The sequence below is a fragment of the Marmota monax genome, unplaced genomic scaffold, assembly GCF_021218885.2.
Source record: "Marmota monax isolate L192 unplaced genomic scaffold, Marmota_monax_Labrador192_F-V1.1 WCK01_AAM20220418_F8-fsc00333, whole genome shotgun sequence".
Classification (NCBI taxonomy): domain Eukaryota; kingdom Metazoa; phylum Chordata; class Mammalia; order Rodentia; family Sciuridae; genus Marmota; species Marmota monax.
In genome coordinates, this window is record NW_026694397.1 from 13,851 (window position 1) to 31,192 (window position 17,342).

At 47.4% G+C, this 17,342-nt stretch overlaps 1 protein-coding gene across 1 annotated transcript; it reads left to right on the forward strand.

Annotated features, from left to right (window-relative positions):
- The first annotated feature begins 8,297 nt into the window (after nt 1-8,297).
- On the forward strand, nt 8,298-15,934 carry LOC124109476 (zinc finger protein 449-like). Its single transcript, XM_058586645.1, has 6 exons — nt 8,298-8,600; nt 10,521-10,921; nt 11,428-11,569; nt 12,181-12,322; nt 14,721-14,834; nt 15,108-15,934. The coding sequence occupies exons 1-6, from the start codon at nt 8,298-8,300 to the stop codon at nt 15,932-15,934; spliced, it is 1,929 nt and encodes a 642-aa protein (XP_058442628.1).
- The last annotated feature ends 1,408 nt before the right edge of the window (nt 15,935-17,342 follow it).

A 17,342-nucleotide genomic window follows, 5' to 3' on the forward strand; every position in this document is an offset into this window, starting at 1 on the left:
GGGACTGAGGATTGGCTGCCAGTGCATGGTCTGGCTCTAACTGAGGTCCCTTTGTTTGAGGCCTCTAAGCCCTGACATGAAGTCTCAGGTTGTGTAGCAGCAGCATTGAAAGGATTCCTCCTGCATTTCTTTGGAGGCCTCCCTGTATTCAGAAACCCGAGTTTGCCCTCCTTAGACTGGGAAAGGTGTTGGCTGCCTGCGCATCGGTAGGGGGCTCCTAAAGGGCATGTGTCACTGGCCCGGGCCCTGGAATGCTGGCGGGGAGCTGCCCTCCCCATTGCAGCTCTCTGCAGTGATGGCTGTGGATGGCTGAAATGTGCCTAGGAGCTGACCTTTTAATTTTCATCACTTCTTGAAAAATTTGTTCGGACGAGTAATACATGACAGTAGAATGCATTTGGACACACCAAACATGAATGGAGTGAAACTTCTTGTTCTTCTGGTTGTACATGTTGTAGAATCTCACCGGTCGTGTAGTGCTATACGCACATAGGGTAATCATGTCCAATTCGTTCTGGTATCCTTCCTAACCCCATGCCCCTCCCGCTCCCTTCACTCCCCTCTGTCTATTTCTGAGTACCTCTGTTCTTCCCTAGCACCCCGCCCCCTCCCCCTTATTGTGAATCGGCATCTGCATATCAGAGAAAACACTGGGCCTTTGGTTTTGGGGGATTGGCTGATTTCACTTAGCTCCAACCATTTACCAGCAAATGCCAGAGTTTCATTCTTCTTTATGGCTGAGTAGCATTCCGTTGTGTATATACACCACATTTTCTGTACCCATTCATCTGTTGAAGGGCACTTAGGTTGGTTTCATGGTTTAGCTGTTATGAGTTGAGCTGCTATAAACATTGATGTGGCTGCGCCACTGTCGTATGCTGATTTTTAAGTCCTTTGGGTGTAGACCGAGGAGTGGGGTAGCTGGGCCAAATGGTGGTTCCATTCCGAGTTTTCTGGGGACTCTCCATACTGCTTTTCATAATGGTTACCCCAATTTGCAGGCCCGCCAGTAATGTATGAGTGTACCTTTCCCCCCACATCCTCGCCAACACTTATTCTTGCATTTATTCTTGATAACTGCCATTCTGTCTGGGGTGGGATGAAGTCTCACAGTAGTTTTCATTTGCCTTTCTCTAATTACTAGAGATGTTGTACACGTTTTCATATATTTGTTGATCGCTTGTATATCTTCTTCTGAGAGGTGTCTGTTCGGTTCCTTAGCCCATTTATCAATTGGGTTGTTTGCTTTTTTGGCATTAAGTCATTTGAGTTCTTTATATATCCTGGGGATTGGCACATCTATCTGATGTGCGTGTGGTAAAAAATGTGCTCCTGTATGGTAGGCTCTCTCTTCACCTCAGTGATTGTTTCCTTAGCCGAGAAGAAGCTTTTTCGTTTGTATCCATCCCGTTTATTGATTCTTGAATTGACTTCTTGCTCTTTAGGAGTCTTGTTAAGGAAGTCAATTCCTAAGCCGGCCTGGTTAAAATTTGGGCCTGGTTTCCTCTTCTATCAGGTGCAGAGTCTCTGTTCTAGTGCCTGTCTTTGATCCACTTTGAGTTGACTTTCGTGCATGGTGAGAGATAGGGGTTTAATTTAATTTTGCTGCATATGGATTCCCAGTTTTCCAGCACCATTTGTTGAAGAGGTCCTCTTTTCTCCAATGTATGTTTTGGGCACCTTTGTCTAGTATGAGATAACTGTATTTTTGTGGGTTTGTCTCTGTGTGCTCTGTTCTGTACCATTGGTCTACATGTCTGTTTTGGTGCCAGTACTATGCCGTTTTTGTTACTGTGTCTCTTGGTAAGGTTAAGGTCTGGTATTGAGATGCCTCCTGCTTCCCTCCTCTTGCTTGGGATTGCTTTGACTCTTCTATTCTGGGTCTCTTATTTTTCTCAGTGAATTTCACGATTGCTTTTTCTAATTCTAGGAAGAATGTCATTGGGATTTCTGTAAGAGTTGCATTAGATCTGTAGAATGCTTTTGGTAGCATGGCCATTTTGACAATATTAATTCTGCCTGTCCAGGAGCATGGGAGATCTTTCCATCTTCTAAGGTCCTCTTCAGTTTCCCGCTTTAGTGTCTTGTAGTTTTCACTGTAGGGGCCTTTCATCTCTTTTGTTAGATTGATTCCCAAGTGTTTTATTTTATTTTTTGAGGCTCTTGTGAATGGGCTCGCTTTCCTAATTTCTCTTTCAGTGGATTCATCGCTGATGTATAGGAACACTTTTTGATTCATGGATGCTGATTTTTATATCCTGCTGCTCCACTGAATTCATTTATTAGTTCTCGGATTTTTGTGGTGGAATTTTTTTTGGATCCTCTAAATATAGGATCATGTCATTGGCCAATAGTGATCTTTTGCGTTCTTCTTTTCCTATTCGTACCCCTTTAATTTCTTTCATCCGCTTGATTGCTCTGGCTGGAGTTTCAAGGACTGTGTGGAATAGAAGTGGTGAAAGCGGGAGGGCATCCTTGTCTTGTTCCAGTTCCTAGAGGGAATGCTTTCAATTTTTCTCCATTTAGAGTGATGTCAGCCTTTGGGTTTAGCACATACAGCTTTTACAATGTTGAGGTATCTCCCTACTATCCCTAGTTTTTCTAGTGTTTTGAACATGAAGGGATGCTGTGTTTTGTTGAATGCGTTTTCTGCATTTATTGAGATGATCATATGATTCTTGTCTTTAAGTCTGTTGGTGTGATGAATGACATTTATTGATTTCCGTATATTGAACCCTCGCATCCCTGGGATGAACCCACTTGATCGTGGTGCACTATCTTCTTAGTATGTGATTTGCCAGAATTTTATTGAGAATTTTTGCATTTGTGTTCATTGAGGATATTAGTCTGAAGTTTTCTTTCTTTGATGTGTCTTTGTCTGATTGTGGTTACCAGGGTGATACTACCCTCAAAGAATGAATTTGGAAGGGTTCCCTCCTTTTCTATTTCATGGAATAATTTGAGGAGGGTTGGTGCTAATTCTTCTTTGAAAGTCTTTTCTTTTCTTTTTTTAAAAACATTTTTTAGAAGTAGTTGGACATAATACCTTTATTTTATTTCTTTATTTTTATGTGGTGCTGAGGATCGAACCCAGGGCCTTGCACGTGCTAGATGAGTGCTCTACCGCTGAGCCACAATCCCAGCCCCAAGAAGGTCTTTTCTTGGTTGGTAGGCTTTTGATGGTGTCTTCTATTTTGTTGCTTGAAATCTATCTGTTTATAGTGTGTACATCCTCCTGATTCAGTTTGGGTGCGTCATATGCCTCTAGAATTCTGTTGATGTCTTCAAGATCTGCTATTTCATTGGAGTATAAATTTCCAAAATAGTTTCTGATTATCTTCTGTATATCAGTAGTGTCCGTCGTGATATTTCCTTTTTCATCACGAATTTTAGTATTTTGAGTTTTCTCTCTCTTTCTCTTCATTAGCGTAGCTAAGGGTTTATCAATTTTATTTATTTTTTTCAAAGAACCCACTTTTTGTTTTGTCAATTTTTTGAATTGTTTCTTTTGTTTCAGTTTCATTGATTCCGGCTCTGATTTTAATTATTCCCGGTCTTCTACTGCTTTTGGTGTTGATTTGTTCTTCTTTTTCTAGGGCTTTGAGGTGTAGCATTATTAGGACATTTATTTGTTAGCTCTCTATTCTTTTAATGAATGATCTCAATGCGTTGCACTTTCCTCTTAGCACTGCCTTCGTAGTGTCCCAGAGATTTTGATATGTTGTATCAGTGTTCTCATTTACCTCTACGTATTATTTTATCTCATCCCTGATTCCTTCTGCTATCCATTCCTCATTCAGTAGCATATTATTTAGTCTCCAGGTGTTGGAGTAGCTTCTATTTTTTTTTTTTATTTTATCATTGATTTCTAATATCATTCCATTATGATCTGATAGAATGCAAGACGTTATCCCTATGTTTTGTTTTTGATTTGTTAAGAGTTGCTTTGTGGCACAAGATATGGTCTATTTTAGAAAAGGATCCATGTGCTGCTAAGAAGAATGTGTGTTTGCTCATTGATGGATGAAATATTCTATGTTAAGTCTAAATTGCATTTTTTACTTCCATAGCTTCTTTATTTAGTTTTTGTTTGGAGGATCTATCCAGTGGTGACAGAGGAATGTTAAAGTCACCCAGTATTATTGTGTTGTGGTCTGTTTGCTTCTTGAAATTGAGAAGGGTTTGTTTGATGCTCTTCAGAGGCTCCATTGTGTAGGGCATAAATATTTACAATTGTTATGTCTTGTTGGTGAATGTTTCCCTTAAGCAGTATGAAGTGTCCTTCTTTGTTTCTTCTGATTAACTTTGGCTTGAAGTCCACTTTATCTGATACGAGGATGGAAACCCCTGCCTGATTACGTGATCCATGTGAGCAACGTTTTTTTTTTTTTTTTCCCCCCATCCTTTCACCTTCAGCCTGTGGCTGTGTTTGCCTGTAAGACAGCATATGGTTGGGTCTTGTTTTTGTAATCGAATCTGCCAGTCTACATCTTTTGATTGATCAGTTTAGGCCATTCACATTCAAGGTTATTATTGAAATATGACTTGTATTTTGAAATATGACAGTCATTTTGGTTTATTTTTGGTTTTTAATTTGACTTAGTCTCTCCTTTGGTTGACTGTTCCTTTAGTGTAGTTCCTCCCTTTGCTGGTTTTCACTTTTTCCTTTTTCCATTTCATCCTCATAGAATATTTTGTGGGGTATGTTCCGTAGTGCAGTCTTTCTAGTTGTGAATTCTGTTGAAGATCACTTCAAGAAAGAGATAGAGATTCTGAAAAGAAACCAAGCAGAAATCCTCAAAATGAGGGGAATCAGTAAACCAAATTAAAAATTCATAGGAAAGTATCACCGACAGACTAAACAACCTGGAAGACAGAACCTCAGGCAATGAAGACCAAATACATAATCTTGAAAACAATGTTGTTTATTAAATATTTTTTCAAAAATATCCATTTTTCAGTTGTAGTTGGACAAAATACCTTTATTTTCTTTCTTTATTTTTATGTGGTGCTGAGGTTCAAACCCAGGGCCTCGCATATGCTAGGCGAGTGCTCTACTGCTGAGCCATAACCCCAGCCCCCTCATGGAAGGTTTGTATTTCATCTTCAAATCTGAAGCTTAATTTTGCTGGATACACGTTTCTTGGTTGGCATCCATTTTCTTTCAGAGCTTGGTATATGTTATTCCAGGACCTTTGACCTTTGAGGGTCTGGGTTGAGAACTCAGCTGAGATCCAAATTGCTTTCTCCCATCTGATATTTTTCTCTTGTGGCCCTTAGAATTCTATCCTTCTTCTCTGTGTTAGGCATTTTCATTATCATGTGCCATGGTGTGAGTCTGCTGTGATCTTGTACCTTTGGGGTCCTATAAGCCTCTTGTATTTGATTTTCCATTTCATTCTTCAAGTTTGGTAATTTTCTGATATTATTTCATTAAAAAGATTGTGCATTCCTTTGGTTAGTATCTCTGTGCCTTCATCTCTCCCGATAAAGCTCAGAGTTGGTCTTTTCATGTTATCCCATAATTAAGGGAAGTTCTGTTCATGGTTTCTTACAGTCTTCTCTGTGTGGTCAACATTGTTTTCAAGATTATGTATTTTGGGGCTGGGGATGTGGCTCAAGCAGTAGCATGCTCGCCTGGCATGTGTGCGGCCCAGGTTCGATCCTCAGCACCACATACAAACAAAGATGTTGTGTCCGCCAAAAAACTAAAAAATAAATATTAAAAAAATTTTCTCTCCCTCTCCCTCTCCCTCTCTCTCTCTCTCTCTCTCTCTCTCTCTCTCTCTCTCTCTCTCTTAAAAAAAAGATTATTATATTTTTGTCTTCATTGCCTGAGGTTCTGTCTTCCAGGTTGTCTGGTCTGTTGGTGATACTTTCCGATGAACTTTTAATTCGGTTTACTGATACCTTCATTTTGAAGATTTCTGCTCAGTTTCTTTTCAGAATGTCCATCTCTTTGTTGAACTTCACCTCCTGAAATTTATCTCTGATTTCTCTCTTTGCGTTGTCCTTTATGTTTCCACTTGTGTGGTGTAGGAGCCTGATCTTGGCCCCTTACATCACCTGCGGACCCCATCCTTCCTGGTCTCTGATTTAGCCCCCCGCCATGGATCTGTCCGGCCCTGCCCTTTTGAATTCCCAGTCAGTCACTTCTCTCTCAGGTGGTTCTGGCAGATCAGTTTAATTATGTACATTCTAAACTCCATCTCTTGCATTTCTTCTACTGTGTTGTCAATGGATTCCATTATCGGAGCATCTTGGTTTGTTTGGGGCACTTTGTTCCCTCAATTTTCATGTTGTTTCTGCGTCTTCCCATCTAGCAGTGGGGATCTGAGGCTGTACAGTTTCTACCCTGTAGATTTACAGTGTCCCTGAAGGTTTCCAGTACCTCACCTTTAAGGGAGAGACCAATATTAATAGTACCCAATGCAAACAATATACAGCCTCACACCCAATAACTCCTATTAAGACATCCACAGTTTGGCCGCAATAAACACAATTGGTGTGTTCAATACTGTCTACAATATGAACACTTAATTTGCAAAAGGGTTTACAGTTTCAGATGTTGGACGAAGAGAGGTGGTGTAGGAAGTGATGTTCATGGGGAAGGAGGAGAGAAAATAGACATCCAAAATACAGGAAGAGTGAAAGAGGAATTAATAGAGGTTGGCTGTTAGCAGGAGAAAAGAGAGAAAGAGAATCCAAGGAAATAGACAAGTAAGGGAAAATGTATGTAAAATTTAAAGAAATTATGAAATGAAAAAAGTAAAAATAAAAGAATACATAACAAAACTGTAATATACTATGCAGACATTCAAGCCCTCAATAAACTGATGCATGAAAATACTTGGTTTCAAAAATGGTAGAGATGTGAGAGAGAGAGAGGCAGAGGGAGAGGGGAAGGGAGAGGGAGAGGAAGAGAGAAAGGATCTTGTTGGAAAATAGAGCAATTGTTGCCGTTGGAGCTCAAAAGTTTCTCAGCTTCCCTTCTCAGCCTATAGGTGGGGTTGTCTGGAGTTTGATGGTAGCTCCACCCTAAGGATGGTGAGGACAAAATATATGAAGACACTTGTCGGTCCACGTTGGAAGACTGCACCCCAGGAATCTCCTTTGGTTTCCGCTCGTGTGATGTAGCTGCCTGATCTTGGCCCCTTACATAGCCTACAGACCCTATCGTTGCTGGTCTCTGATTTAGTCTCTCAGTCGATCTCTCCCGCCCCCACCGTTTTGAATTCCTGGTCAGGCACTTCTCTCCCAGGTGGTTCTGAGGGCTGGGCACCAGGGCCTATGCACTGGTGGTGGAGAGCTGTTCCCTGTGGGGCAGATCAAGACCAGGTGCTGAGATTGGTGGGCCAGCCAAGTAGCTGCAAGCAATGGGCTGGGCTGGGAGCTAGGGAGGGGATGGGAGACTCGGGATTGGTGAGCTGGAGAACCCTATTGGGTGCTGGACTGAGGCCAGACCTGGCAGGATCAGGGGATTTGTGGGTGCCAGACTGGGGATGGAATCAGGGTCCAGGCTAGTGCGAGGATCTGGTGAGTGCTGGCCCGAGTGGGTACCAGGAACCCAGTGGGCGGCGGACTAGCTGGCTGTGCGAGCTGAGAGCAAGATGCCCTCACACCCTCTTCTAACCTTCCAACCTGCAGTCGGCAGCCCCATGAGTCCCCGCACGCTTCAGGAGTTGCCGAGCTGGGGAGAGCCCACCTTTCTCAGGGCTCTCTAACCTGTGTTCCCCCAGGCGGAATGCTCCCAGTTTCCGACTTTCCACAGGATTGCTGGGCTCACTAGCTGCAAACTCAGGGATCTGGCTTTCAGTTTCCTTAGGCTCAGCCATGCTGCAGTCCAGAGATGGCTCCAGGATCACGGATGATTGATAAAATCTGGTGGAGAGATTTTTTTTTTTTTTTTTTTTAATATCTGATTAGTGATCAAGCAGTCCATAGTTCGGCTAGGGCAGACAGCTCCTCAAGTCTCAGCATTTTTCCCTCTAAGCCTCAGAGAGACGTGGTATTTATTCCTGCTGTTGGGGGACCTGAATGCAGAGTTGGATGCATACGTGCATTTTCCTGGGAAGTGAGTTCGAAGCTTGCAGCAGGTTCTCAAACTTGAGGGCAGTTTCTAATGCCTTTTTGTCTTCACGGCCGTGTCTTCTTTCTCATGTTTTTTCACCCTCAGCTCCAGGAGGACCATCGAACCTGAGACCTCAGGCTCCAGATAAACTAAACTCCCAGAGGGGGCGATGGCTCTTGGCCCAGGCACTGCCACCGAGGCCACCTGGCTGTGCATGCGGGACCCTATGCTGCAGGACTTCAGCAAGGACTGTGAAGTGTTCCGCCAGCATTTCAGGCAGTTCCAGTACACGCAGGCGGTGGGGCCTCGGGAAGTTTTCAGCAGGCTCTGGGAGCTTTGCTGTGGGTGGCTGAAGCCAAAGATGCGGTCTATGGAGCAAATCCTGGAGCTGCTGGTGTTGGAGCAATTCCTAACTATACTGCCCACGGAGATGGAGACCTGGGTGAGCGCATATGGCCCGGAGAGTAAAGAAAGGCTTTTGGCCCTGATAGAAGACTGGCAGAGACAGCGTCACATACCAGAGCTGCAGGTGAGAAAAGAGTTTGGGGTTTCGGCTATTAGTGCAAAAGAGGAGCTACGGCAGCAGGGCCTGGAACACTCATTTTGTCTGTGTGTCAGTCCACAGCCCCAGTGGTTCTCCAGATCCCTTTTCATTTTCCCTTCCCCTGGAATCAGCCTCTCAGTCCATGATTCCGAACCCTATCAGACCCTGTCTCGCATCCACAACACATATTCTGTAATGTCTCCTCAATTATCCGCAAGTGAAATTCACAAATGACATCATCTACCCACGTGCATCAACCATGAGCTTCAATAATTTGCTCTATGGCCTGCAGGCCTCATCTGGCCACAGTCTGTTTGTATGTGCCCTGCGAGCCCCTGGTGATTTTTACCGTCTTCGTGAATCGGTTCCCCAAAAGAGGAGCCGGAGGGGTGTCACAGGCCTGTCATCCCATCCGCTTGGGAGGCTGAGGCAGGAAGATGGCGAGCTTGAGGCCAGGCTCCACAACTTACTGAGAACCTGTCTCCGATAAAACATAAAAGGCCGGAGGTGCAGCTAAGTGCTAAAACCTCCCTGGCTTCCAACCCTAGTACCTACCAATCATATAAGATCTCAACAAGTAAATTTAAGTGAGGAGGAAGACAGAAAAGAAATGACAGGGTAAATGTAGCCCACACTCTAAAATATGTACTATTTTGGCTCTTCAGAGAAAGTTTGTCAACTGTGGGTCAAGTCGAGTCTGGAGAGGATGTAAAGGAGAATGAACATAGTTGGTTCTTAACGAATGTGCATTTCTGCATAAACATGCTGGGGCTGGACTTCACTGGAAGACATCATGAAGTTGTCAGATGCCTACATCTCTGCTTAGAGTCACTGGGATGGGACAGTCAGACGTTGAGTAAGACTCAAGCACTATGCGCTGTTGCTACTTGCCGCATGATCTCCCCAACTGAAAAACTGTCTTAGTAAATCAGAACAAGTAGAGTAACCATCCTTTGATTTGCACAGTGCATTCCTAGGAAATCCAAGTCATGCTAAAATATGCAAAATTAGTCTCTCGGTATCTGGTCACCACGATGAGGTACTTTAACTACATGAATGCCTGAGGGGGGAACTGCACAGTTGGTAGGGACCCGGAACAACTCTGGTTGGTGAGCAATGCTCCCATCTCTGGTCCACCAAATCCCCGTAGCCGGCACCAGCCAGCATATGTTGGAGGCTCCACAGGGGCATTGGAACTGCCCTGGGTTCAGAAGTACCTACCACAGGATGCCTGTGTTTGGGGAACGCAGGGCTGAGGGGAGGGCGGTGTGTCCGGGAGAGGGGAGCATGTGCTTCTAGCAGGGTGTTGGAGTGCTGGGTGTCCTGTCGGGCAGGGCTCTGCAGGAGCTGTTGGCTTCAGGGCACAGAGAGGCCTGACCAGGAGGCTTCTAAAGGATCCTGCCTCCCCGGAGTGGAATGCGTTAGTGGTTTCCCTTCCCTCCTGTCTTATTAGTTTTGTTTACCACACAAGATTTCGTCTTCAAGTGCTCTAGACTGGCACTTGAAGTGCTCCTGCCCAGCACAAGAGCCACGGGCCACGTGTGGCTTTTGAGCACTTGAAATGTGGCCAGTGCTGGTTAAGACCTGCTGTGGGTGTAAACTGCATAGCCCATGCAGAAGCTGTGAGGGGAAGAGGAGGTAGTACTTGGTAATTGTTTGGATTGATTACATGCTGCAATCCTGATGGTTTCCATATGTCGCGTTAAATACAACATGCTATTAAGATTGGGGACTCCCCGGTTCCTTTTTTACACTGTGTCCTGCGAATACTGGAAAATGTTAAACTACACACGTGGCTCTATTTTGACTGCTAAGGCAGCAAGGTTTCCTTTGGTGTGAGGGCAAGGTGGATTTTCTCCCAATGGGTCTAGACTCTTGAGCAATGGACTCTGGCATTTCCCCCAGGTTGACGTGCATGACTTGCTCTTTGAAGAACAGGCGCCTTCAGGAACTGTACCCATGTCTCCAAACATGCACCTGGAGACATCTGCACTCCAGGGACTGGGACCTGTCCAGGAGGCTCCCGTGACAGGGGCCTGGATCCCACAGGCAGGGCCTCCGGAGCTGAACTATGGTGCTGCTGGGGAATGCCAGCCCTTTCTGGATCCTGGTAAGGCGGGGTTTTCTTTCTGCTCTTTTGTGTCTGACCGAGCGCACAAGAGCTCTCAAAGGTTGGGGTTGCTGGGAAACATGGATTCCCCAGTGGAAATGGACCTCTTGGATGGAAAGGAGCGGGAGGAAGAGGAGATGTCTCTCTGGGAACAGCAGGGGAAAATGCATTTTGGGTACAGCGGCATGGGGAACAGGTGAAAGTAACCACCCTTCTCATGAGTAAGCAGTCACTCAGCCCCAGCACCACCTGAGGTACAGGTTTAACAAGGTCTCTGAGCAAAGTGCTGCACACACCACCCTTTGAGAACCACGGCCCTGGACACAAATGGGTGCGTGCTAGCAGGAGAAAAGGCCAGGTGGAGAAAGGCAGCGGGACTGGATGCCTGGGTGTTCCTGTTTCCCTTCCCTTTGCCATTTCCTTACATCGCTACCCACGCCCTGTCCCAGCCCTCCCCTCCCCCACTGAAGCTTGGGCCCAAGTGTGGTGGGAGTCCTCTCCCTTTCCCCAGCAGCTCAGCGTCACCATGTTGGCACACCAAGACACTGTGTAGTCCTGAGAGCACCAAAGAGCCCTGCAGATGAAAATAGGTGGAGAACGGTCCATGTTGCAAAACAGAAATGTGGGATGCCCCCATCACTAGCACACGGCCAGGGCTTAGCAACTGTGTCCCCTTCCACTTCTCCACACTTATTCCCACAGTCAACGTTCTGAGCACCGTGAAGAGCCAGGCATCTTGCTGGACCCTGTGACTAGACAGTCCACGAGGCAGGAAAGCAGCCCCAGCTGTCCCGGCACCCACTTCTGGTGGACAGTCCAGATTTGTTGGATATGTGATGGGAACGTGTGTTGGAGGGCTTAGGATGCTGGCAGAGCACACAGCAGGGGCCCTTGCCATCATTAGGCTGAGAGGGAAGACCTCTGGAGGAGGGGGATCTGGGGTAGTAGCTCTAGGATGGATTGGAGTCAGCCATTGAGTGTTGGGAGTGAGGAGAGGGAGCCTTGGCAGAAGGGCTGCAAGTACAGAGGCCCCAGGGCAGAGAGAAGACCTGCTGCTACACTCTGAGGGGTGGGCAGGAGTAGGGGTGCTGTTTCATTGAGGATAGATTGAAAAGGGGTGACTCAAAAGATAATGAGCAGTTTTGAAATAGAGGACTCATGGATTGATGGGGTGTCACGTGATTGACACGAAAGGTTAAAAGGTGGCATCCTGGTTGCTGGCCAGTGAACTGGTTAGACGACAGTATTAATCACCGACACAGACAACACTGGGCAGGATCAGGTTTTGTAGGTCTAGATGAGTTGACCTTTGAACATGTGGAACTTGGGGCAGTCCTGGGTTTCCAGGTGGAAATGGCCAGTGTGGAATGGGAGCTAAGAAGGGACACCAGGGTTTGAGACAGAGGGACCAGGGCAAAAAGGGCAGGTCATGTTCGTTGTATGACTACTGCTCAGGTAGTTTCCTTCACAACCCAGAGTGGCTGGCCTCAGGGCTCAAGCCAAGAGCCACCCACCCTGCAGCAGAAGATGGCCCAGGGACTCGCCTTTTGCTTGTCAGTAGCACTGGATGTTGACAGCAGCACCCTGGAGCTACGCCGTAAACCACAATGAGCATCCTTCTTGGGCCATGTGTCCACAGGAGACATTTCTCAAAAAAGGGTCATTTGTTCAGTGGATGGAGACCTTTTAAGATATAAATAGACATGGTCAAATGTCCTCACAAACAATTGTGTGCCGGCACCCTCCTGCTGAAGCTTGTGTGAGTGTCAGTTTCCTTCTGTTAACCTACATTGGGTCTCCTCTTGGCCTGTAACAGGAGCCACGGCTGTCCTCACCATCTTGGCACACAGAAATGGTGCCAAGATCTGTGAAAATCTGGTGGATGAGTGTCAGGTTCATTCAGTATTATTGTTGGTAATTTATTCCACGTAACAAGAGTGGCGGCCAGACACAGTGGCACGCCGCTGTAATCCCGAAGGCTCAGGAAGCTGAGGCAGGAGGATCACAGGCTCAAAGCCAACCTCAGTAACCTAGTGAGGCCCTAAACAACTTAGTGAGACCCTGTATCTAAAGAATTTTTTTTTTTTTCAAAAAAGGGCCGGGGATGTAGTTCAATGGTTAAGCTCCCCTGGGTTCAATCCCTGATACCAATAAATAAATAAATAGATAGATAGATACATAAATCCCCCCAATAAAAAAAAAAAAAAACAGTGTCTAAAAAGAGTGGCAGATGTGGACCCAGGTTAGATGGGGGCGCGGAATGGGTTTAGGTGCCATGTACTAGGAGCGGAAGGTCGGGAAATGCAAACCACTGAGAGTGACAGGAGTAGGGCTTCCATAGGCCAGGGAATGGAGGCCCCTGGATCCCAGCGCTGCTCAGGACCATCATGACTGGCAGGAAGGGCTGAATTGGTGCTCACTCCGAAAATGCATTGGGTTAATACCCAGGAAGAGGCTCCAGTTTGAGCCAACCTCTCTGAAAGCTGGCACCAAGAGCGTGGTGCTGGGGCCGCAGTTCCCTTTGCTCTGTATGTGGTGCTTACAGGAAGCAGCAGTGGGATATGAGAGCCAAGGGGAAAGCCCGGGACGCAGGGCTGCCCTGTGGCACAACTCGTGGCTACTAGATGCTGCTAGAGGGCTGCTCTCGGTCCCTGACTAGGTCTTTAGCTTCCATTCCAACCAAGGGACTGGTGTGTGGCCTGGTTTCAAAGGGACATTTGATGAACTCTGCAGACTTTGACAGGTTCAGGTCCTAGGGGAATGGTGTGGAAGCAGACCTAGGTGCATTTCCTGCCTTCGCATACTGTTTGGCTTCTCACCCATTGGGGATATTCCCAGCCCCCATGTTTCTTCCACTGCCTTCCCGCTTCCTCCCACTCCCATGTTGCAGTTTCCTCCCAGTTCACTTGATGGCAGCTTCCCTTTGACCTCTGCCCTCTGGCGTTATTTGAGCTGTGCCTCCTTATCCTCCTTATCCTCTGATCCCATGTGAGCATAACCGAAACTGTGAATTCAAGCAGATTTTTATTTGAAATGCATGTCATTTTTCGGAATCTGGAGTCGTCTCTCAAGAAAAACTCAACTTCAGGTGCGCGCGCGCGCACGTGTGTGTGTGTGTGTGTGTGTGTGTGTGTGTGTATCCTGTGTCTTGATATGATGTTCTGAAGCTTAGATTTCTCTTGGGGTTAGCCTGGTGCAGCTAGCTACCTTGCCACTGTGGTTCAGTGATGCTCGAATTTCAATACCAGCCTCTGTTCGGATCCCACTTTAACATTTCTACCGACAATTCATGTTGCAGTAGCAATGTGGCCAGAGATGAGGAAAGAGAGGTAGTCAGCCACAGAGATTGTCAGTGAGGGCAGGGACGGTTGGGCACGGGAACGTCGAGTGGTAGAGAGGTTACCTGGTTGTTCTAGATGGACACTGTTTGTATTTTCTTGGGGTATTGGAAGAGGAATCCGCTTCTAGGCTTCAGCTGAGACACACATACAGAGGTGCTCCTGGCTGGTTTCCAATCCAATTCAGTTGTCATTTTCATTGTTACAGAAGTGAGACTAGTAAGCGGTTTTCCAGCTTGTGTTGGCCCCTGCCCCTGCCTCTCTCTGCCCCTTGCAGTAGTAAGAGGACATCCCTCAGCTTCCATATGCCAACACACAACAGGAAGATTTACTTTGCATTTTGCCCCTCAGCTAAATACTCTCAGTCCCAAAGTTCCCGTGAAGCTCTTTCAGTTCAGTGACTTTACCCTGGATGGAGCCCTGACCCTTCCACCCATCAGAGGAGAAGGCCTCCAAGTAGGCACATTGGGCTTGTCCCCTCACTTGCTTTTGTTTTCTTGGAATTAAAACACACACACCAACACTGTGTGGCAGAGGCTCTGGGCAAAGGAAGCCTGACTGAGGAGGAAGCAGATGTGGAGAGGGCGCCTGTCCAAGGCAGAGGAAAACCTGGGGTGATTCACACTCTCCTTCCTCCCCAATCTTCCCTGTGGCCAGGACATGCCACCCCAGAGTGTCGCTGGAGCTGCCGGCTGGACCGCAGGAGAAAGCCAGGGATGGTGGAGCTGCTGGGCGCCCAGCGCATGGAGCAATCACCTGAGTCCAGGAGAGGTAGGCTAGGGCTCAGCCAGCGCGCCAGCGCCCCAGCGCCCGGGAACAAAGAAGAGAAACCTGCAGCCTTCCTCCGGGGGAGGGGGTGGGGAGGGTGCCTGGGGGTTCCCACCTTTCCTGGAGGCTGGGAGTAGAGCTCTTCTTTGGCTCCGTGTCCCTGTTTTCCCTGGAACACGGGGACTCCTGCACCTGCCATTTCTTGGGACGGGAGGCAAAGGAAGTGCGCCAGAGCAGAGAAACCTGGGGTGCAACGTCCATGTCTCGTTTGTTTAGACGCGAAAGCACTTCGTGCTCGTCCATGCGTGGGCTGTCAGAAGCAGGAACCTCTGAGGGCTGGCCCCGCAGTGGAGCTGCTGAGCTCCTCCGGGAAGCGCCTGCACCTTCCGAGGCCCTGTGAGGCGGGAAAGCCCCTGCCCCTGGCAGCCCACAAGCCGAGGAAGCCGCGAGAGAAACCCCATCGCTGCGGCCAGTGCGGACAGTGCTTCGCTTGCAAGAAGCGCCTCTCTGCTCACCTGAAAATCCACACGGGGGAGCTGGGTTACCAGTGCCCCGGCTGCGGAAAAGGCTTCCTGCACCGCTCAGACCTGGACCGGCACGTGCGCATCCACACCGGGGAGAGGCCCTACGAGTGCTCCCTGTGCCACAAGCGCTTCACTCAGGGCGCGCACCTCACCATGCACCAGAGGGGGCACTGTGGCAAAGACACCTCCCAGTGCCACAAGTGCGGCAAAAGGTTTGCCAGCAGGGCCAACCTGATGGGACACCTGAACACTCACACGCAGGAGAAACGTCACGAGTGCCACAGCTGTGGGAAGCGCTTCAACCGGCGGACAGCTCTTACTCTGCACCAGAGGACTCACACCCAGGAGAGGCCGTTCTCCTGCCAACACTGTGAGAAAAGCTACAGGCAGCGATCCAGCCTCATGATCCACCTGAGAATCCACACCGGGGAGAAGCCCTACACCTGCAGCCACTGCTCCAAGAGCTTCATAAAGAAAGCAGGCCTCATCGCGCACCAGGCCGCGCACTTCAGAGAAGAGTTCCCCGGGAACCCGGTGCAGGAAATGGGTCCCGAGCCATGTGACAGTTGTAACCCCTAAGGGGCTGTGCCTGCGGTCGGTCGGCTGTGGCGGGACAATGCTTAGGTTTGACCTCCTTTCCCAGAACAGCTTTGCGTTCAGCTCCAGTGTGAACGCACCTTCCCAAGGCGTGCACATTCTAGAGTGTTCTCCTGCTCTTGCCATTTGCTGCCTGGCGAGGTGCATAACATCGTGTTTAATCTCTGGGTTCTTGTCCCAAGTCGCCGCAATTTTGCATAAGTAAGAGGCCTGGAAAGGCTGGCATTCCTGTGGGACCTGGGGCCCCTACCCTCAAGGCGGATGTGACCCATCCTTCTGCAGGTATGCAGTATTTTCAAGCGTGAAGGTCTGACCCGTGGAGGAAGTGCACAGGCTCGCCCTCTTTCGGTTTGGACCTTGCAGTTCAAGGTCTGAACCTCCTGGAGATGCTGTTCTCAAACATGTGGGCAGGGGGCTGGGGTCCTGGCTCAGTGGTAGAGCGCTTGCCTAGCTAGCACATGTGAGGCACTGGGTTCCATTCTCAGCACCACATTAAAATTAACAAATAACGATACTGTGTCCATCTACAACTAAAAATATAACATATATTTAAAACATGGGGGCAAGCACTCTTCTCCACTCCTGCAAGAGGCCAGGCCAGGAGCACTGCTTTTGTGCAGCCCTGGCGCTGTTTCTGTGTCCTTTGGGTCTTTCGCATGGTCCACTTCTTTCCCCCCTTTTTTAAAAGAAATTTTAATTTGTTATATATGAGAGCAAGCAGAATGCATTACAATTCATATTACACACATAGAGCAATTTTTCATATCTCTGGTTGTACACAAAGTCAAGTCACACCATCTGTGTCTTCATACACGTACTTAGGGTGATGATGTCCATCTCATTTCGTACCCCCATGCCCCCTCCCTCCTCCTCCCTCCCTTTCCCCTATCTACAGCTCATCCAATCCTCCCATGTGCCCCATCTGCATTATGAATCAGCCTCCTTAAATCAGAGAAAACGTTCAGCATTTGGGTTTTGGGGATTGGATAATTTCCCCTAGCATCATATTCTCCAACTCCATCCGTTTACCTGCAAATTGCTTTTATTCTCTTTTAATGCTGAATAACACCCTATTGTGTATATAGACCACTTTTTCTTTTTTCTTTTTATTTTTTTACTTGTAGTTGGACACAATGCCTTTCTTTCTTTCTTTATTTATTTATTTTTATGTGGTGCTGAGGATCCAACCCAGGGCCTTGCACGTGCTAGGCCAACACTCTACTACTGAGCCACAACCCCAGCTTCTATACCACATTTTCTTTATCCATTCATCTACTGAAGGGCATCTAGGTTGGTTCCACAGTTTAGCTATTGAGAACTGTGCTGCAATAAACATTGATGTGGCTGTGTCCCTGTACTATGCTGCTTTTAAGTACTTTGGGTATAGACT